The 23,035-nt window shown below is 42.5% G+C and overlaps 1 protein-coding gene and 1 long non-coding RNA gene across 9 annotated transcripts in view; one reads left to right on the top strand and one right to left on the bottom strand.

Annotated features, from left to right (window-relative positions):
* ITPR1 (inositol 1,4,5-trisphosphate receptor type 1) overlaps positions 1-23,035 on the top strand; it is a 224,352-nt gene that overhangs the window by 192,778 nt on the left and 8,539 nt on the right. For all 8 annotated transcript variants that reach the window (XM_079957524.1, XM_079957519.1, XM_079957521.1 and 5 more), the window contains 3 exons: positions 6,416-6,555; positions 7,651-7,816; positions 9,190-9,350. In XM_079957524.1, coding sequence (XP_079813650.1) covers positions 6,416-6,555; positions 7,651-7,816; positions 9,190-9,350 — 467 coding nt within the window. The remainder of the gene's footprint in view (positions 1-6,415; positions 6,556-7,650; positions 7,817-9,189; positions 9,351-23,035) is intronic.
* Positions 14,243-23,035, bottom strand: part of LOC307209137 — a 46,427-nt gene continuing 37,634 nt past the window's right edge. Inside the window, exons 7-9 of the long non-coding RNA XR_013835327.1 lie at positions 19,930-20,133; positions 19,631-19,801; positions 14,243-14,413 (exon numbers count right to left, since the gene is read on the bottom strand). This is a non-coding gene — a long non-coding RNA (uncharacterized lncRNA). The remainder of the gene's footprint in view (positions 14,414-19,630; positions 19,802-19,929; positions 20,134-23,035) is intronic.

Below are 23,035 nucleotides of genomic sequence, written 5' to 3'. Positions count from 1 at the left end.
AAGCCTAATGCTCTTATACCTTACTGTGGGTGAGTAGGTCTCGTGATAGTCTTCACCTGGTACCTGTGCAAAACCTCTGGCTACCAATCTGGCTTTGTGTCTGACTACCTTGCCATTTTGATCAGTCTTCGCTTTGAAGACCCATTTGCTTCCAAGCAGTTTCATTCCTGGAACTACTGGAACAAGTTCCCATGTTTTGTTCCTTTCCAAGGAATCAAGCTCAGCCTTCATGGCATTTAACCATGGTTCAGCTTCCTTTGAATCCAAATCCTGGATTTCTTGGAAACTTGAAGGTTCAAATACCTTCTTGGAGCTTTTAACAGCTGTTACTGCTATCTTAGCAAACTCATCAGCAAATCTCTTTGGAGGTCTGCCTTTTGTGGCTCTTTGTGACCTACGAATTAGCCTTAGGTCTTCAACACTCTCCTCTTCCTTCTTAGGAGAAAAGTGACCTATTGTGAACAATGGTTCCTCCAATTCTTGATCAGAGCTTTCAGAGGGTCGCATAGAGGCTTTCGCACTCTTGAAATCCTCTGAATCACCTGATTCAGTTTCAGACTCAGAATCAGAACTTTCATCAGTGGGTGTGGGTTGCTGTGGTTGCTTTTGACTATCCTCAGTCTCATCACTGTCATCAGGGTAACATTGGAAAATTCCCACATTCTCCCCCCACTTGGCATTGTACTCAACACTTCTTGTGAGCTTAATAGTCTTAGAGTCAGTCATCCTTATTCTGTAAGAACCTTTCTCATAACCTAGAAAGATACCATGCAAACCACGCTTGTCTAACTTGGAGTTCTGTGGTGAGTGAACCCACATGTCAGAACCAAAAATTCTCATGTGTTTGATGTATGGCTTCTTGCCAAACATCTTCTCATAGGGGGTACAATCAATCGCTGAAGATAACCTGCGATTATAACTGTAAGTGAAACATGAGAGAGCTTCGGCCCAATAACTCTCTGGAAGACTTGCATCATGTAGCAAGGTTTTTAACCCTTGAAGCAATGTTTGATTTGCTCGTTCCGCAAGTCCATTCTGCCATGGCGAGCGAGGACTAGACAAATCGTGTTGAATTCCTTTCTCAGTCAGAAAAGCTTCAAACTGCTGAGAAGTGAATTCTCCTCCGCGATCACTGAAAAGAGTCTTTACCTTCTTACCATGCACATTTTCCAACCAAGCACAGAATTCCTTGAACCTAGGAAAAGCCTCTGATTTCTGCTTGAGATTGTACACATAAATATACCTGGAAAATGCATCAATGAGAACCATGAAGTACCTATTTCCACCCAAAGAGGGCGCTAGTGGTCCAACCAAATCAGCATGAACAATTTGGTATGGTTCTGTAGCTTGCCTACTAGACACCTTACCTTTCGCAGCCATTTTCACCTTGTTTGCTGCGCATGCCTTGCACTTCATGTGGTACCTGCAGGGTTTAATAGTCATACCTTCAACCAAGGCAGGCATTTTAGATACTGCCTCAAAACCCAAATGACCAAATTTTCGATGAAAATCATGAATACATTCTGCATGCAAACTTTCGTTAGAACCTGCAATGCAACAAGTGTCATCCTGCACAACATCATCATAATATAAAACATACAAACGATCAACATATTCAGCATACAATACATAATCATTTTTCTTTGTGATGATGCACCTTTTGTTCTTAAAGGAAACGTCAATGTTCCACTCATTCATCTGTCCGACGCTGAGCAGATTATGTTTGGCATCTGGCACATAAAGTACATTCTGTATCGATAAGTCCAAACTGTGAAGAACAACAGTTCCGTAGCCTTTACTGGGGATTGTGTGGTCATCCGCCTGGTGAATCGCACCTTCCTGCGGTGTAAAAGACACAAACAGTCGCTTATCGTTGCACATGTGGTGGGTTGCCACTGAATCAACAACGAAGAAAGATCTAGACGTCTTCTGGACCTCTGCAACTTTTGGAGTGAAGCGTGAGACCATTGCTTTGGGCTGCGTTGTCCTGGACACTGGACCTTTGCCTTTGCCTTGGCCTTTTCCACGCGATGAGCTTCCGCTGCGCTGCTCTGTCTTGGCCCTGGGATATCTGCATTCCCTCTTCATATGGCCTAGACGTCCACACGAGTAGCATTTCACTGCCTTCAAAGCTTTGGCGCCATCTGGTGGTTCCACTGCACTCAGGGATGACGTCTGTGTAGACTCCCCCTTACCCATGCAGCCAGAACCCCAGCGGTCTGCTTTTTTCTGAATCATGGCAGTATCACAAGCTACTCTGAGCTGAGCATGTGGCTGATTGGCTTCAGATTCCCCACTTGCATCAGCCAGCCTTCTGCAGCTAGCCATCTTATGCAGCTTGTTGAAATAAAACATGGTAGATCCAGCTTCTGTCCTCAAGTGAGCCTCTCTCAAAACGTCCCAAATTTCTCTGGCTGAGGTCTTATCACGCAATAGACAGAGCTCTTCTGGGGATACTATCAATGTAAGAGTTCCCCTTGCTTTGGAATCTTTAGCTTTCCATGCATCTGTAATTGGAGCTGGGGGGGTGTCTGTAATAACTTCAAACAGACCCTCTTTCCGCAGAATAGCCTCTGCATAGAGAACCCAGTCCACATAGTTCTTCTTATTGAGCTTGGGAATCCCACAAGCATCCTGAAGGGCCATCATGACTCTGGCATTAGCCTTCTGCGTCATCTCTGCTGCTTTAAATCAAGCTGCTTTATACAAGCTGCGTCTCTGCTGCTTCAAGCCTCATTCCAAAGGCAAGTTCAAAAGTGCTTTCCCTCTGCTGCCTTAAATAGTGCTGCGTCACTATTCTCTGCAGCTGCTTCACTCCAAGAGCACTTTTAAAAGTTACTTTCGATTTCCCCAGCATAGCCATAGCCGCTGCCTGTTCCCGGCAAACGGCTTTAAAAGTTCAAAGTCCAGCCATAAAGCCATTAATTAGATGCTGGTAGGCTGCCCGGAGCAGTAGCACATACCTCATCAATCATCTTGACGCGCAGATACCGTCCAATCCGTCCTTCTGCATTCCGATCCTTTTGCCGGCATTCAGATGACTGCGTCTTTCTTCTGGGCCGATAACCAAAATGTTGATTTATAGTATCCAAGTGCACAGCGGAATGATGAGGAATACGTGCCAACATGCTCTATATTGCTTTATTTACATTTCAAAGCTGGTAGATTACAGAAATGCATCTTGCCTCTGCCGGAGCAGAAAATGCATCCTCTCTCCTCTGAAGCACGGAGAGAATCACAGTGAGAACTGTGAAAAACAGGAAACCAGTGTACGTCACATCCAGTCTCCCTTTCCCGTGAGAAAATCCAACAGTACTCTGACTGGAATGTAAACATTGTCTTGTGACAAGCCTTTCGCTGCACAGTGAAGAGAGCAGAAACCAACAAGTACAACTTTAAGTCTGGCAGGGCAAAGCCCCCTCTTTCTTTAGCATCGGTTAATATCTTAAACTTGATTCTGGGCTTTTTGCCCTGCCAGACAAATTTAGAAATATCTCTCTGCCACCTCTGAAAACACTCCATTTTATCCACAATCTGCAAAGTTTGAAACAAAAACAGCATTTTTGGCAATACATTCATCTTAACAGCAGCAATACGTCCCGACAAGGAAAGTTTCAATCTTGACCAAACATCTAGATCCCCTTTGATTTCAGACCAACATTTTTCATAATTATCTTTATATAAGTTCCTGTTCTTCGCTGTTATGTTTACCCCTAGATATCTTACTTTTTTGACCACATTTAAATCTGTCTCTTTCTGAAACCTTTCTGATTCTAAAGAAGTCAAGTTTTTTTCTAGAACCTTAGTTTTTTGCTTATTAAGTTTAAATCCCGCCACTCGACCAAACTCATAAATCAGCTGCAGAACCCTTTTGGTACTAGGCTCTGGCTCCTGTAAGGTCAATACTAGGTCATCTGCAAAGGCTTTAAGTTTATACTCTTTCGCTCCGACCTGAATACCTTCCACCAACCGGTCTCCTCTAATCATGTTTAAGAGCACTTTCAGGACCAATATAAATAGCAAAGGGGATATAGGACAACCTTGTCGTGTACCTTTTTCAATTCTAAACTCTTCTGTCACCACATTGATCACTATCAGTTTTGCCTTTTGCTCTGAATAAATTGCCTCTATCCCATTCTGAAACCCCTGCCCCACTCCCATTCCTTCCAGGTTTTTCTTCATGAACTTCCAGGAAATATTGTCAAAGGCCTTCTCCGCATCTATAAATATCAACACTGCTTTTGTATTGATATTTGTTTGCAAGAGTTCCAAAATATCAATAATGTTCCTTGTATTAGCAAACAAATGTCTACCTGGGAGAAAGCCTGCCTGGTCCTTATGAATTACTTCGTTTAAAACTTTTTAAAATCTACTTGCTAGAATGTCTGCAAATATTTTGTAATCCACGTTTAGGAGGGAGATAGGGCGGTAATTCTTAAGTTGTGTCTTTTCAGTTTCTAGTTTGGGTATCAATGTGATGAAAGCTTCTTTCCACGACTCCGGTGCCTTCTTCCCCTCCATAATTTCATTGCAAACCTCCATTAATGGGTGTATCAAATAATCTTTCAATGTCTTGTAATATTTGGAGGTAAGCCCGTCTGGCCCTGGAGATTTGCCCAATTGCATATTCTGAATGGCCTCTTCGATCTCTGATTGTGTTATTTTATAATTCAGGATTGTTCTGTTCCATAGAGACAACCTTGGTAATCCATTCTTCTTTAAAAATTGTTCCATCTCTGATTCGTTTTGCGGCCCTTGTGTATATAATTGCTTGAAATATCTCTGGAGGTCAGTGAGTCCTTTTAAGACTACCCTGGTTCATTCCTTAAGACAAATTAAGAAGTACAGAATGATTCATCCCAGTCACCTTGAGCCGGAGGAGGAGGAAGTGGTGTCGGAAGACCTGACGAGGATGTAGTCATTTCATTCTTGGTAGATTGCTTCTATCCTTGGGAAAAAGGAGAGATGTTGTACTTTTTTAAATAAACCAAACAGAACAGAAACAGAACAGTTTTCTGGATGATTGTGGTGCATAAGTCGAATCACTTTCTCTTTGCTACATTGCTGCATTATTTGAAAAAGAAGAAGAAGAAATACTCATAATTTAACTTGGACTCTGTTTTTTAAACCACCCTGCTTTCTTCTCTGTAACCCATACCACGTGGTCTCTTCTGTGTCTCCTGTTCTCTGTCCATAATGTTCTCTCTCTCTCCATTGGATGTACCCCATAGCTGGATCACACCAGCACATACACATTCTTCTTTCTGTATCACCACAGATCTACACTCCTATTTTTCTGTTTCTCCAGGACCAGCTCTATTTAGCCCTCTTGGTAAACAAAACAGCTCTTCTCTGCTTACAAAGAGCATACACTGGCTTAATCGCATCTCCTTAAAAAATGGCTTTAAACTTGGCCAGTCATTGCATTCTCTGCACCCCCATCTTTCAGCCCCTCCTTTTAAAATTTATCTGTTGTACCTTTTTCTGTTCTGACCTTGTTGAATTTGGTGACAGTAGCCCACAAGATGCTTTGCTCACCCTGCGGCCCAGGGAGCAATGGAAATGTCTGCGCTACACAACTTGGCTGCCTAGCTGCATTCCACGGGCAAAACTGTCCCCAGCTGCATCATGTACCTCTGCATCCAGGAAGAGAAGGGCAGTGCAGATGTAAAGGCACAGGCAATTTTCCATTTCTACCTGCACATCTGATAGATGTGGGTAGACTTTCAATCCGAGGTGGCTAACCAGTGGCTGAACTGCAAATCCCATCATCCCTGACCATTCCAGGAAGAGGTGGGAAAGAGCTGCAAACAGCATTTGGGATTCTTCCAGGGAGATGGAGGTCATAGGGGGACTACAACTACCCATAGTCCTGCTCCAAAGTAACTCTTGTGAGCTTAAAAATTACGTTCAGAGAGATTCAGTGCTCTGCATTAGTAACGAGAAATTGAGATTTGTATCTTTTGTGTGTGTTCACATGTGCACATGTTTGGCTTTAGCTACTATGTTCAATGTTTCTAGAACTGATAAAGGACTATATTAAGATTCATTTAGGTTTGCTTTAGGATTTTCTATTCATCTATGTCTTAAAAGATTACCTATATCACTCCTATGTGTACTGGAGGTATTTTAAAAGTCCCCACAACTCGGCTGAGCCCTTATCACTTGATGGGGTGGGCTGTTGCCATATTCCTAATGGGTGCAATTTTTTTTTTTACACCCTCACAACTTGTGTCATTCTGTACCCAAGGTGTGGCATCTCAAGAGGCGAAAGAAAGGGAGGTCTGTTCCTTTGACTTCATGAGTATCTTCAAAGCAGTGGTGCAAATTCAAGCAAAGATAAAAATGTACTAGATGAGAGTTTTCCAGAACAACCTTGTCTCACAATGGTACCCTAACTTGCTTTGTTTAACAGAGCTGTTTTCTGAAGAAGCTGAGGAAGAGGATAAAGAACATACGTGTGAGACATTGCTGATGTGCATCGTTACTGTGCTTAGCCATGGCCTGCGGAGTGGGGGTGGTGTTGGAGATGTCCTCAGGAAACCTTCCAAGGAGGTAAATTACCACCATATGTGAAAGGGGATGTAGTGCAAGAGAGAACCAAATAGGGTTAGATGCCCATTAAAGGATTAGAACACTTTTCCATGGGGGGAAAATATGTTGCTGCATCAATTGGAAAAAAGTCTAGTTGTGTGCCATGTACAAAGGAGTTTGGTTATTTGACTTTAAGTGTAGGTAAAGGTAAAGGTACCCCTGCCCGTACGGGCCAGTCTTGACAGACTCTGGGGTTGTGCGCCCATCTCACTTAAGAGGCCAGGGGCCAGCGCTGTCCGGAGACACTTCCGGGTCACGTGGCCAGCGTGACATCGCTGCTCTGGCGAGCCAGAGCCGCACACGGAAACGCCGTTTACCTTCCCGCTGGTAAGCGGTCCCTATTTATCTACTTGCACCCGGAGGTGCTTTCGAACTGCTAGGTTGGCAGGCGCTGGGACCGAGCAGCGGGAGCGCACCCCGCCGCAGGGATTCGAACCGCCGACCTTTCGATCGGCAAGCCCTAGGCGCTGAGGCTTTAACCCACAGCGCCACCTGCATCCCAGCAACTACAACTTATGTGTAGGTGTGTGTAATTGCCTTTACTAAATGAACAGGTTCTAGTACTGTCAAGAGTAAGGGAATGTGAGTACTTGGAGACTTATACTTTAAAAGTACTCTTAAGTGGAAAAATACTGCTGTAATAATTAAGCTTTGTGCAAGCACTCCCCAACAATGTTGTGATTTTTTTAAAAAAAACTATATGTGACATACAAGCATCTTTTGGTCACGCAAAGAGGTTCCTATGAAATGCAGCAGTTAATACATGCAATATCAGAACTACTGTAAAAACTTTTCTAATGTTATTGGAATGCTAGCACTACAGTAGTTACTAACAATTTTAATAAGGCCACGGGTACAAAAAATAAATTCTTCCCACCCCCTGCAAATAAATAGCAAGGCTTCCCCCCAAACACATATCTATGTATGCAGTGGTCACAAGTTTACGCCCCTCTTGATATCATTTTTCTTTTCATGTTGCATTGTGCAGCATGCTCTTCTTTGCGCCAAAGCCTTTTAGGCTCCAATTTTGTTCATCTTAAAACTATTTTATTTTAGGAGCCCCTTTTTGCTGCAAGAGTGATCTATGACCTCCTCTTCTTCTTCATGGTGATCATTATTGTCCTCAATCTGATTTTTGGTGTTATTATTGATACCTTTGCGGATCTAAGAAGTGAGAAACAAAAGAAAGAAGAAATACTAAAAACAACATGCTTTATTTGTGGTAAGTGTTGAACCCAGTGCTATGAAACTAGCAGCTGTTCTGCCCCAGAGTCAAATGCAGTAATAGTAATGTATGGCTTCGACAGCAGATTCAGTATTTACCTGATGATGATGTTTGTAATCACTTGTATAATTAGTAGAATGTTTCTTACTTTTTGAATGAATGAATGAATGGAAGGAAGGAATCTCCATGTAAATCTGAATGACTGATTTGATATTGTAAAATATGTTGATTTGTTAAGGGGACTTTCCATTCCTGTTTTATGTCTGCATACATGTTTTTAAAAGTATTTTATAAATGAATTGCTTGTGGGTACAAGCTTACTTGTGTATTTGTAAAATGTGCACCTGAATGGCAGATAATAATTGTGTTTTCACAAACTCAGTGTTAATAATGGCATATAAATAGTCATCAGATACTTATGCAGAGTTGAGATACTACATTTTCAAAAAAAGAGAGTTGAACTTCTTCAAAGCTTAGAAAAGACTGTGGTTTTTATAATGTGTTATAATGTTTCTAGGTCTGCACCATGCTGAGCATCTGCATTTTATATGGGTACTATAAAGCCCATACAATTTTTTTCTGCAATATATGGAATACCTTGAGTTTTTTAAGCAGCGGAAAAAAGTGTGCTACCTAAAGCAGTTTCATATACAACAGCTGCAGAACATCCGCCCCACCCCCCCTCCCCGCAATGTGGCTGAAACCAAAAGCTCCAGTTGGGTGTCAAGACATAATTTTAGCAGAGAACCCGTGGGAGCGCCCCACTTTCTGCAATTTGAGCAGACATAAATACTTTACCTCCAACTGAGCTCAGGGGCAACACATCGTTCCTGGTTGCAGGAGCAGCACTGATGCCTTAATTGGCTGGGGACCAGTGAGGTCACAAACCCAATTCACTGCTCTTCCCTGAAGTAGGTTTTGTTTAAGATTTTAAGAAATTCCTCCAGCCTTCCAGAGCAGATTTGGAGGCACATGGGGAGGGAAGAGGAAGTCGCATTGCACAGGTGAAAAAGTCTCCATTGGTTGCAATCTATGATATCTAAGGTGGGAACACCACTTTAGTTGCTTCAGCTGCTTATGGTTCTGGCACTGAATGGTAGGGGGAGGTTATAAGGGCCCAGGCACCCACATGTCAACAGTGGGAGGTCAGAATTGCAGGCTGCTGTGGCCAAACTGCCTTCCTCCCCCAACACATCCCGCTCACCCATATGAACAAATGACAGACCAGTGTAAATGGAAGCCTTTCTTCTGAAGGGACAGGTGGACAAATTTGGGAAATCCTGTTACCATCAATGTGTTCATCTCATTGTGATAATTTTCCCACTGCAAAAATCTTAAGGGAGGTGACTTGGCTGTGTGTCCCCCTTTAGGTCTGGAGAGAGACAAGTTTGATAATAAGACTGTCACTTTTGAAGAGCATATTAAAGAGGAGCATAATATGTGGCACTACTTGTTCTTCATTGTCTTGGTCAAAGTAAAGGATTCTACGGAATATACTGGGCCTGAAAGCTACGTGGCTGAAATGATAAAGGTGAGTTGGGCATGCTGTTCCTGAACTGTGGCTTTTCCACAGTTCCACAAAGCTTTTGCTTTTGATTTAACTAAATGCAAATCCAGTTTGTACCATTAAGTGAGACCTAAGGAAAAGAAGATGGGGAAACCAAAAGTATCCCAATCAATCAAACAAGTCTAGTATTGTTTCCTTCATTGTTGATTAAACATGCAGAAAGCATGAAAAGGTGGTAAATGCTCCAATTATTTTTCAGGTGACTGGTTTTTTTGCCTACCACCCTAGTCACTATCCAGAGGCTGTAGAGTGCCATTCTGTCTGCCTGTACGTTGGCTTTTTCCAATCCCAAAATATGCATCAGAAGAGGTGGTGGTGGTGAAGATGAAACATTAATATACTACTTAATTGCAAAATAGTCCAAAAAAGAGAAATTTACTAATACAGTTTCTTACTTTTTCATTAATATGGAGTCATCAAATACATCTAATTTTAAAACTAGGATTAGATTGGGTTCTGTAATGACAATAGCCCCATAATATGCAAGCAAAGGAGGGGTGAATTTGTTTTAGGTTCCTTTCTGATTTAATATTAAATTAATCAAAGGATTCTTTGGTGAGACCCAAATGTTCATTGCAGCAATCAGTGTTAGCATCTTCATAACTAAAGTTGTTAAGCCTTTAACATATTTATGCAAGGGAGCCAAATAAACAGGGCTAAATAGCAAAGTCTTGCCATTGTGTTTTGAGACCAGCCTCCTAGCAGACAGTTTACTTTACTTTGAAAACAATTTATAATAATATAAAGGCGTTTCCTCCTTTTTTCATCACAATTGTCTTATGAGTGAGAAAACTTTAAATCGGGACACATTTATTGTGTGTTCCTATCCTATATACTTCATGTTGATTTATGAGGGTTTTATTTTAAGTCACTTTTCTGTAGAAAAAAGTGGACCCCCCCTTTTTTCTGGTCATACTAGATTAATAAGTCCTGAAAAAAAAACTCTCTTCATAGTCTGATTTGCTGATTGGCACATTGACTGGTCAGGAGAGTGAGCTGCATCTCCCCCCCCCCCCATTGCTTCTGCATCGAAACTTCCTATGAGGCAAATCCAATTAAATGCTGGTTTTGCATGTTTCTTAAAGGCATGGAACTGCCCTTTTTAGGTGCAACATATGCTAACTTGTTGGGAATATAAATCCTGTTGTCAAAATCTCTTATTAGGTAACCTATATTATCTCAGGGTCATTGAATTCTTATGTCCTGGTTTTGGAGTGCTTCCTAAGAGCTTAAAGAAATCTTGTGAGTAGTCACCTGACAGAGGATTAGTGGTGAAGTGAAGCATGTTGCAGTCCTCTGTGTAAACAGCCTGTTATTTTATGGCTCCTCGGCATGCTAGAAAAAGCAGCAGCCAGGGAAATGCAGCATTCTGTTGGAATGGATTTTGTAGTTCAGACGGAATGCTAATATAGCATATGGAAAACCTTTCTAATTCCATGTTTTGCTGGAAAGCTAGTGTCTTCCTTTCAAAGTGCCTAGACTTAAAAAGGTGTTACCTTTGTGATCATGTATGTCTGAGAAAAGCATAGGAATTTGCAGACAAAATCTCTGTAAGAGCATCTTGGGTGTTGGGCCTGTAAAGTGCATTGAACTTGTAAATTAAGTTTAAAAATACTCATGCATTGGTTCACAGTAAGAGTAGCAGTAAAAAAAACTATGCAGGCAAAACACTTGTATTTACTGTTTAACCTGCAAAACACCTATAAGCATGCCTGAGGCTGGAGCAAGCAGAGGCATGTCTTCATCCAACGCTGGTCAAAGGAAGAGAGATGAACAGGAAGTACAGTATGCTCATTCCTGTCCAGGAGAGATGACATCACACGGAGCCCTCTCTACCAATTGTATTTCTGTGGTCTGATGATCTGCCTGTCATCAGGGCAGCACTGTAGACTTTGCCCCTTCTCAGGCTAACTAGCAGCAATATGCATGTTAGGTTGGGCTGCTAATCTGCCACATTCATAATTCAGCATCCTCTTATTCAGCATCCTTTTCTCTCAGTGGCTGAAGAGATGTTCATGGGAAGCTTGTAAACTAAACATGAGCGCAACAGCACTCTGCCCTCTTGTGATTCCTAGCAACTGCTGTTCAGGGGCATTATGCCTCTGACTGTGGAGGCAGGACAAAGTAATCATGGCTAGTAGCCATTGATAGCCCTCTCCCCTGTGAATTTGTCCAGACTTATTTTAAAGCCAGCCAAGTTCGGGGGCCATTATTGCCTCCTATGGGAGCAAGTTCCATAGTTTAATTATGTGCTGCATGAAGAAGTACTCCCTTTTATCTGTCCTGAATCTTCCAAAATCCAGTGCTATAGTTTCACACACTTGTAAGATGCATGGGCAGTCTGTTCCAAAATGCAATTATTAAATCTAGTTCAAATCGCAATGTTCCTGAATTTTCTGTTCTTCGTCACTTACATATGCTGTAGCACATTTTCAGCATTGTGATGCAGTATCATAACTGTAAACAACTTATTTCCTTAAAGACTGTTGGAAGAAGGCTCATTGTGCTTTTGCCTAAATGTCTGTTTTAATCGAGGAACGAAGCAGAACTTTAAAATGGGTTATGTAATGTGGTTTTTTTGTGTTGTTGTTTTTTTGCACCCTGCAGGAGTTTGTTCCAAAAAAAATATGTTGATCATGGGAGTCGCATACATAATAGCGGAATGGTTTGGGGCTATAGTTTTCCTTAGGATGTGAGCACAAGAAAAGCCAGCAGTTGAACTCTGCTAGTCAAGCATCCATGGCACAGCATGGCTTGAGGGTGACTTAAGTGGTGTGTGTTCAAGGGAGACAGAGAGAGAGGCAGACAGACAGAGAGAGAGAATATATGTATGTTTTGTTTTTCCAATTTCATAATAGTTCCATGCCTAGGGCTCAGTAAGAGGGACAGAAGTGACATGGTGCACCAGTTGCCCAAAATAATAGAGCAGATACACAGCCTGGGGGTTCTCCTTGATCCATCACCAGAGGTCCCAATGACCCTTGGCCAAGAGTACTATTTACCAGTTCCTGCTGGTTATGCCAGCTGTGACCACACTGGTAAGCTCAAAGTTAACTTTTTGTATGGTTTTTATTGTACGGTTTTATGTTCTATTGCTGCAAAACACACACACACGTGCTCTGAAAGAAGTTAGAAAAGCATAACAGTGGCATACACCATAGAAATTAAGATATCAGAAGACGTTTAAAAATGCAAAGAGCTGGTTGGGGATCCCTTCCCCTGCTTCAGAAGCTCAAGAGACAGGGGCTCAGACAACAGGGACTTGCAAGTATTTCCTCTTCCCTGTGCTTCTATGTGAACTTCTCCCTCTGCAGTAAGATGTGAATGCTTTAAATGTGGAGACAGTTTTAAGTCTAACCACAGGAGGAAATGTGAAACTTCCACTTGTGGAAGTTATGGAGAAGTGAGGAAATGAGATGCACGGGTCACTTTTACTTTCAGATACTGATACATATTTAGCCCAAGTTACTCTTGAGGCCTGGTTCAAATGTTTTACAAGATGGAGCCATTTGACCAAGGCCCTGTGAAGTTGCAAGGAAGTTCAAATGCCTTTATCACGTGAGTCTGTCAAACTGGGAGAGAAGTCTGCATGCTGTCTCTTCTGCTAGATTCTGGGGAAGTATAGTGCTGGCGTGGTTCTTTCCCTTGTGATTTAGCAGACTCATGGGGAAAGAGCATCAAACTGTTCTCTAAGCTGCATGGAGCCTTGCCCACACGGCTGTGATTATTACCAAAAGCAGAACATCAGAATTGGCTCTGAGAGAGAGTGAAATCTCAAGAAGAGGTGGTCCGCTGCCTTTTAGGGAAGACCACAATAAAATTTCTATTGTGTGCAGTAGGTAGCTGCAGCCATAGTTTCTGAGTGCCTGCTCTTCCAGTCTTGTCATCATCATAGCATTTGAGTAGAGAAAGAATTCGAACAAACCTCCTTTTTTGTAATATTTCCTTTTGTGGTACTACAGTCCAAGAAACTGCGAAGCACAGAAACATGAAATTTTGGTTTGAGTTAGCTGGATTACAGGGAGACCTGGGTCTCTGCACAGGTTAATTAAATGCTTAGGTTGAATTTGGGATATTTTTGCCAGTGAGCAGAACACAGATTCCATTTCATTGTATTCGTTGGATGGCCATCTGTCATGGATACTTTAGTTAAGACTCCTGAATTGCAGGGGGCTAGAGTAGATGACCCTCAGGTTCACTTCCAACTCTATGATTCTGTTATTCTAACCATCCTGTTTAGTGCTATATTTGGCCTAAGCTTGAGGTCGCTGAACTGCTGATCATGAGCAGAATCCACTTTGCTCTTCTCCTGAGTAAGCTCCACAACAGTGAAATTTGTTGGTTTTGATGGATGTTGTTTAGGTAAGGGAAATTCAGTGGATTGGCCTCATTTGTATGTTTTCTTTGCTATGTGTGTGATATGTCTTCGACCCAGAATGATAGCTAACTACCAGTGTACCCATACAAATGAAGAATGAGTGACTAAAATTACGGTAGGGTACAGTTTAATTGCTTTGTCGCCACCCAAATGTCTAGAGAACCAGTTCACATAATCACATGCTTAAATAACTTCAGAAGCAAAGGAAAACTATTGCTGTGATGGGGTTTTTTTTTGGGGGGGGTGTCACTTTGTATAATGCCTGAGTCCTTTCTAATCCTCTGGATCCAGCAAGGATTAAAATCTAATGGAGAATTCCATTGTTGAATTAGCCAGGCAAGGGTCATAGTTGCCACCGAAGTACTAAAGTATGGTCCTTAGTGTAACAAAGGAAGCTTCTCTGTGCAAGGGATGATGATGATGGTGATTCCTGCCATCTGACCGGGTTGCCTCAACCGCTCTGGGTGGCTGGGTGGTTCCAGCAAAATATAAAAACACAATAAAACATCAAATGTGTGTGAGCCCCTCCCTCACCTGGCTGGTACTGAGAAGGACAATAGCCAGTATGTGAGAGAGAGCAGGGCTAGAAGCAGGCAGAAGCCAGGGAGTGAGAGCCATGCGTGATTTCTGCTGGAATCCAAAGCTGTGACTATGGGAGAAGCAAGACATTCCATGGTGTTAATGCATGAGCCCCTCCATCTTAGACTGAATATATGTGTAAATAAACCATATATTCTAAAGCCCAAGGAAACCGAACCCTGGGTTAGAACCTAGAACCCCTGGGATCTTGCACCACTTGAACATCAGGGTGGCATGCAACACTATGTTGTGTCACTAGTACTGGGCCAAGGCTGCTGGAAGCTGGGTATCATTAGGCCTCAGGATTAAATGTGCCTAAATAATGCTAGGGTTGAAACAAATGGCCTAAAAAAAATGGGTGTGCCACACATCAGCCATTGCTGCAGGGAGAAACAAGTCTGTCCTGTTCATATCTAGTACATTCTGTCCTCTAGACGTAAAGTCGGAAACTGCATTTGAAGTATGCTCGAACTAGTTATTCAGAGTCTTTCTGCTGTGCCACTGCTTAGCTTATTGGAAGTTAAAAGAGGGAGGGAAAGAGATAATTGTCTGTCAAATCTGAGAGTGCACATGGTCCAAGTATTTATTCATTTACTTATTGTCAGGGAACTGCCATCGGAGCCAGAGGGAGAGGGAGGGCTCCAGAGGGATTCCGGAGAGCGTACCGGGAGGGAGAGAAGCAGCCCATCTTCTGGGGAGGGAAATCAGCATAACACTAGTGGAGAAGGGGGGGCAGATGGGGGAATCGGCAAGGTGGCTCCATGACTCCTCGCCGGAGACCAGCGGGGAGAGCACGGGTCCTCCACTGCTCACACCCTCCCTGCGCAGAAGGCTTCCGCGCAGGGAGAGTAGGCGGAAACTAGGCGTCAAAGAGCTTCTTTGCTGGAAGAAGTTCAAGAAACGCCCACTGACGGATTCTGCCAGCGATTGAGACAGCCACGGGTGAGTGGTTGTCCGGACAGAAAGGGTTCACCCAGGTAACTCAGCCAAGCGTGGCGCTGATTTACGCACGAGCAACCCCTAGAACCATTACACTTATTTAAAGCATTTTTGCCAATTCCCACCATGTCTTGCAAAGATTGTTAGTAAGACAAGTCTCTGCTCTTAGGCTTACAATCTGACACACAAAGAAGGAAGAGGGAGGGAGGACAAGGGAAGCAAGCTCAAGTAATTCTTAAGCTTACACTTCTTACTACAACTAGCTAGGATCCCAAATTTGCAGGGGGCGGACCAAAAAACAGCCAGATTTTCCACAGAGATGATGGAATTGTACTGCTTCCCTTCTCTCCCTCTGCCCTGCAGCCTGATAAAAAGTAGATATAATAAACTTGTTGCTTTGCCTTGGCTGAAGCTGGCCATACTAATGGCTGCTTTTTAACCATCAAATGGGAACATTAATTACCACCTTCCTATGGTTGTCATGAAGATTAGTGGAACAAGGATTGCAGCCTTTACATGCTGTAATAGGAACAGTAACAATTTCCGCCAGTGAGTGGCTTATTGTGGAACACTGAAGTGAGCTAATGCGCTAGATTTAAAGGCAGCACACCAATGCTAGACTGATAACTGTGGCTCTGCCTCACTGTAAACTTTCAGGACAGGTGTTCAGTTGCCTCACTCTCTTGCTAATCTATGAGTTATCTATTCTGTTTACCTGGATTGTTATGTTCAAGTGCATTTGTTGCTCTCATCCAGTATGCCTCCCTCCAAGTCCTGTGTGTTGACTCAATTTTAACCCCTTTATTATTGCCATCTGTTTATTTAGCCAGAAACCCTGTGCATGAACCCTTCTCAATATGGTTAATGCCTGTGCATGATCTATTCAAAAATGTGTAACTTCTGGACAGGAAGGAAGTTCCAATGGCCGGGATCAAAATATGTGCATGTACATGGGCGGGATTGATAGGGTACCCTGTCCCTTGGCGTGAGAGGGGAGTTTCTGTTTTAGGAAGGATGGGCCATTCCTCCCAATTTCAGGATCCTAGTCCAGAGAGACAAGGTTAGAGAAGCTGCCATTCATGGCTACAATGAAGTTTCACATTTTGTGTGGAATTGTCCATTCTTGTAAATTGTTTGGGTCCCAGAGTGCTGTAGAGTGCTGTGTTCAGAAACAGGTTGCATTTCATTGACAAACGAATTGCGTTCTTTGGATTATAAATAAATTTTACTTTAGTCCATGAATGCTTATGTCAAAATAAATATGTGTTTCTCACACTGCTGTTTGTACTGCAAGAGACTAATGTGGCTGTCCCCTCTGGAAATCTGCTGCTTTCTGAAATGTGGGTATGAAGTAGTTGCTAGAATTTGGTAATGATTAAACTTTTCTAAGTCTCCCTGAACTGAACATTCCCATAGAGAGCAGGTGTTTGGGACCTTCCATCAGCCATTCAGTACAAGCCCAAGCTGCCAACATGTCTGTGAGGAAAGCTTTGCTTGTGCTGACTAGCTGAAAGCCGTGCCCCAGAACCATCCCCTGTGGGCATGATCACTACAGTCATAGTGGGATGAAGAAGCAAGTGCAAAGGGATTTTTGTAAGTAGGGCAGCAACTAGAAGTTGTGACAGAGTAGTAAGTTAAGAACTCTCAAGTTCTTGAATACTGGAAGTCTCTTGTTTCTGTGCCATTTGCAGATTTTTTTTTTTTTTTTTTTTTTTTTTGCAAAACGGAGTACTTTTTTTTATTCATAGCTGAGGTCCAGAAGGAGATTGAGTGCAGAAATTCAGGTTCACGGTTTATAAGAAACTGTTCGTGTCCCAAAATAATAACAGGGAATTTCATATAATGTTTGAAATTCTCAAGGGGGGCAGGGACTCAATTTGGCTTGCATTTAAATGTGCTTCTACCAAATCACACTTTCCACAACAGTGTGAGAAACAAAATATAGCTGTCCTTCAAAATTCACACTTATCCAAATTTTGCAGTGCAGTTCTCCAACCAAAATGCATATATTAGGGGAAAGTGTGTGTAAAGGCAATTATATTGGTGAAAATAACATACAAATACTAGGGGGAATCACTTGCCAAAAATATGTGCATGAGTACTCAGTACGAAATGTGTTTATTGGAGAAAGTCATACTAAAATGCTGAATAATTTTCATGAGGTTTTTTATTTTATTTTAATTTTAATCACAAAACTGCTGTAGAAATATGGAGAATAAATTTAAGATTGGGAAAATAAGAAACTGAGAACTGAAACTGACAGATCCATCCCTACTCAAGAATATTAATTTTGCTTCCATTTTTCTTTCTCTTTAAGAAAACTGCATCTTTCAATCACAGCTTCCCCAGTCCAAAATACTTGCAGCATACATTGGCTTGGTTCTTAGCCCATCTTGTGTGCTGCCATATTCTGTGTACCTAGCCTAGATGCTGTGGAGCTCTGCATTACCTGCTTAGCCCTTCTACTCAGAGAACACCTTGGTTACTACCCACTTTATCCATTGCACAATAATTTTAGGGTGGAATTCATTACCATGGGCAGGTTATAGACAATCCCTGTTGTGTGTGTGTGTGTGTGTGTGTGTGTGTGTGTGTATGCTAGTGTTGTGTTTTTCTAATGATCCATTTTATGCAATCGGACAATTAATTCCAGCCCAGCTGCACATGATATAATGTGTCCTGGTTTACTTATGTAATCCCTACAGTACCAAACAAGAACTAGGTTAGCGGAAGGGCCAGCACTGTCATAGTATGAAACACAAAAGGGAACCTCCTTTGGGCAATCCCTCAGCAGCTCTTCATCACTGGTTATGTAAAAGCTGGGCAAGGTTTGCTCGTAATGAAAATTACTTCATCATGGGAAACAGCTGTGAGCTGTGAATTTCCCTGCAGCCAGTGAACTATTTTAAATTAAGAAAGAAAGAAAGAATGAGCTCTCAAGTATTTGTCTTGCTTGGCCTCTGGGTGGAGTGGTGGCTTACTGAGAAGAACTCATTTCTTAATAGCGAAGGGCTGCTACCTGGAAAAGTTTCCACCAAGATCAATGGTCTGTTGAATTGCCTTGTCTCCTTCTCTGCACGCAGGTTGGCATGTGGTGTTAGGTGTGGTTAAAGTTGCTTAATATTAGAACTAAACTGAATTCAAAGCATTGGAAGCAACTGGCTAGCTTTCTGCGTCTGAGAAAGGCCTAAGGAGAGAATCACCAGCACATGCAGGTGTGCTCACTCTCGCTCTCCATTTTCTTTTAGAGATGTGGAGCCTACGGCTCTCCAAATGTTGGACTCCAAGTCCCATCAGTCCCTAGTCAGTATGGCCAATGAACTGGGATGATGGGAGCTGGAGTCCTACAACAACTAGAGGACCACAGCTTCTCCATCTGTTTTTTTACATGGCAACAGCAAAACTCTCTACCCACGCCAGAGTTCATTTGCCCTTTTCATATACAGAATTGTTGACCATAATTCTCATGCTACATTTGCATTGATTTTCAAACAAATTTTGAATTGCTTTCCAGTTCTTACAAGACTGCATCTACAATTCACAGCATGGCTATAAGCATAATGTGGAATGGCTTCAACTGGTCTTTCCCCATAGTCATGGCAGTAGGCTGAACTGTTTCACGATCCTTTTAGATACATCCCCGTCTGAGTTAGGGATAGTCATTCTTTCCACAAAATGACTGTGCGCTGTTAGTAAGATTCCAGTAATGAAAATTAAAAACTGGGAGAAGGATCTCAGACTTGGCTATTATTCAGTGGAGGTTTCTCTATCTTTTTAAAAAGTGGTACAAACAATAACTCTTGGATATTTTTCTCCTAGCCACTGTACCCAAAAGATCCATGCAGAATGCAATAAATACTGCTATTCATATATTGCAAGTTCAGGTGTCTTTCCCCCAGAAAGGGATACTGCATTTTCCAACACTCAGATATTTATCACTGTATAAAATAAAATTCTCTGGCCAGTATGTCCACTACAATTGTTACTGCAGGTGTAGGATGTGGCGATTGCATGTAAGTAGTAGTCACTAGGCCCTATTAGATATGACATGTGTTAACCATAGTAACACAAACTACAAACTCCATTTCATGTCTGTACCATTCTAGGAATTGTTTAAAGTCTTTAATTTTACTTCTTTGTAGCATTCTTTTATGATGAAATGTGATGAGATGAACAGAGTTACCTTTTCCTCACCGCAACAGCACATTGTCTTTGAAATACATTTGTTGCCATGCTGTTTTTTCGTTCTTTTGGAGAAGGTGCGCTCCCCCCCCCCACCAACCCCCGAGTGCTGAGCCCATATGCCATGGTTTAAAAGAAGGTAAAAGTGCAGCTATCCCCCACTCACCTCCAATCAATTACAGATCAGGACTGCGCACTGGAAGATATATTTGACTTTTAACGATAAAGATAAAATCCAAGGTTGGAAAGACCCCTAAAGCAAGCTCAGTTCAGTGAAAGCAAGGAAGTGTGAAATTTCTCAGAATGAATTATAATTTCCATCGCACAGAGCAGCTTCCTTTTTTGGAAAGAAAGAAAAAACAAAACAAGTTACCAATCATGGACATTTTAAAAGCTCTGGCCATCGCCGCCCCCGTGTCTGAGATTCTGACGATTGCTACTTGAAAGGGACTTTTCCAACTTTACCTAGAAAAGAGCTAGCCAGAAACACAACACTTGTGGTTAGCCAGCTTCCGTCAGTGGCTTAATTCAGTTGGTCTGTTTAAAGAGAGGAAGCTGCTGCTGTGACGGGAAGAGGGAGCTGACGGCACCACCAGGCTTGTAGGAGGGCCAAAGCAGACAGTGCATAACAGCATTGGTATGTGGGACACCAGTAGGAAAGGGGTGTGCCTGTGGAGGCAAGGAAACAGACCAAACATAAAGGCTCAAGATTATGGCTCACTTAATGCATGCAAAAAGGAGGTGGGGGGAGCCATGGTAACTTAACATGTGTTGCTTGCAAGACCAGACACCTTAAGGGCTTTGTTGAACTTTTAACAGAAACCTGCTTGTCAAGTTTACTCCTTGGACACACCACCTCCAGAATTAAAATATCCTGTTCTTATTTTAATGCCACCATCATTGCAGAGGTGTCTCTGGAGGGGATGTATTGATTTAAAATGTATTGTATTGTAACTTTTGAATGTTTTTTTAATAAAAAACAAACAATCCTCCAAAATGGGTATGATTTGATAGTGAGATGAAGGAGAGGGGAGAAGCAGGTTAAGGTGCACTCTGTTATATAGGCTGTAGAATTCTTTGGCCCGCAAAATGAGCTGCTTTGAATGCACGTTTCAGGTTCATTTCTTATGCCTCCTGAAAACAATATAACTTCATGCAGGGAATTGAGAAGCAAAGCTGGTACGCAATCTTGCAGAAACATGTCAGCTGCTACTAATCCAGTTGATTTGCTGCTTGTTGGGTTATGACCAAGATCTGTGAAACAAGGGTGTCAAGTTATTTGCCAAAAATATTTGTTTTGTATGTCTCTCAGCAACAGAAACTATTATCTGCCCCCCCCCTTTCCTCCCACCCTGAAGGTGTACCTGTTCCATTTTACTACATATGGAGTTCACAGCTTTTGATATTTCTTTGAAGACCAAAGTAATCGGTGTAGGGTTTCTGAAAACCAGATTTGCTGAATGTGTCAGGAGTGTGGTGCTTGGGGTGGCACCATATTTCTACGGTGGTAACCACTCACTCACTCACTCACTCTAGCTCCCTCCCCTTCTTTTGTTGTTAAATACAGCCCATGGTTTATAACTACCACCCAGTCACAAATACCCATTTCTTGGGTAAGCTGGTAGGAAGAGTGATGACCGAGAGAGAATATATGGGTTATATCCAACAAAATTCTACTTAGAAATAAACCCATAGAAAGCAATGTATTTAAGTTAGTCATGTTCATTAACTAAACCCATTAGTCTATGGCACACAAACTTGTAGGTATAGTCAGTATCTCCATACTATTCTTCTATTGTTCTATTCTATGATTTAAGAAGGTATCATGACTCTGGGAAGAGGAGGAGGAGGAGTATGGAGTGGTGTTTGCATAAAATGTTATATATGTGCTTTATTGCTTTTAGTCCTATTTAACTACAGTGGAACCTTGTGTTACATACCATCCCCCTTGTGAACGCTGCGGGTTATGAGCTCCACTAACCCGGAAGTAGATGCTCCCGGTTGCAACCTTTGCCCTGGGATGTGAGCGGAAGTCGCGCGCCGGCAGCGCAGCAGCAGCAGGAGGCTCCATTACCTCATGTTATGAGCAGTTTTGGGTTACAAATGGACCTCCAGAATGGATTAAGTTTGTAACCGGAGGTACCACTGTACCTTGATTGATTCCCACAAATCACAGCAAGCTGCTGGCCCAGTTTTAATGAGCAGCCCCTTATTTCTATTGTACAGTCGTACCTTGTTTTGCGACCAGGATCTGTTCCAGAGCCCCGGCTACTAGCCGAAAAGGACGCAGGGCAAAGTGCCGTGTCTGCACACGTGCGCAGAGCGTTTTGCACTTCTGCGAATGTGCGAAGTGCAATTTAGTGCTTCTGCGCATGCGTGAGCGACAAACCCGGAAGTAACCCATTCCGGTACTTCCGGGTTTGCCGCGGACGTTAGCCAAAGCAGACGCTAGACGAGGCAGACGTTCAAGGAGGTATTACTGTACTGAAACCCTTGTTCCCCATGTGCACAAACCACTAATTATTAAGTGGAGATATGCATGCAAGTAAGTTATCCATACAGAAATGTTTTGTGATGTATATCCTCAGCAGCTGACAAGGGAGCTAATGTGGGTCATTGTCTTAGGTTTCATAGCCAGCTGGGATTAACAGTCATAGATCTGTGATAAAACCAGCCAGTTGCCAAGCACCCCTGCTCCCATTTACTGCTTTGAGTAGGTTAAAGGGTGAATCCAGTAACAGCGAAGAATACGTAAGGTTCGGCAGGTGTACTGCTTGCCTCATGCTGGGGTGAGGGCCAAGCAAGCCACCTCTCCTAATGTTCTTCAGCATGCCTTTAAAAAATCCAGTTGAGAATCTCTTCTCTGGTTACTGGATGTTTTTCCCTCATGCATTTTCAATTCTCATTACAAAGGAAAATGGTTTGAGACTCTGTCAGGTGAATGGCAAAGGCAGTGGGAGATGGGTTGTGTTGGTAGGACGACATTCTCCTTTTGTCCATCACCGAAGGATTTGTTTTATAGTTTCTTATAGTTTTTAAACTTAGGGCAGGAGAAACAAGTTGGTCTGTTCAGAGTTCAGACAATTGTGCATTGTGCTCTATGGAGTAACATGTGAGGTTTATAAGGTAGGGGAAATGGCTGATCAGATTTTATGGGTTTGTGCTATATAGAAAATAGAGGGCCTGTCCTACATGGGTTTTATGATTTGGGTTTTACAAATTTGTCTGTGGGGCCTGCCCTCTGGGACAAGACACTCGAGGGGTGGGGGGTGTTGGAGAATTTATGGCAGTTTACAAAAGGACAAGGCCATATGAAAGGTTGTAACTGAAACATGATCACACTGTTGCCAGCTGCTGACCATAATGGGACCTATCTATGGCCTTGCTATACCGTTAAACCCATGGGGAAGAAGAAGAAGAATAAATGTTTTCATGGAAGGGGACTGTGGCAGTTGAGTAGGTATGGACAGGGATCCCACAAGGGATTCCAGAAACGTAAGTCGCAGGAGCTTGGATTAGATGACCCTTAGGATCCCTTACAACTCTACAACTCTATTATTCTTTTAGTTAT

Source organism: Podarcis cretensis, assembly GCF_951804945.1.
Source record: "Podarcis cretensis genome assembly, chromosome: 2".
NCBI classification, from domain to species: domain Eukaryota; kingdom Metazoa; phylum Chordata; class Lepidosauria; order Squamata; family Lacertidae; genus Podarcis; species Podarcis cretensis.
This window is presented reverse-complemented; position numbering and strand designations above follow the sequence as displayed.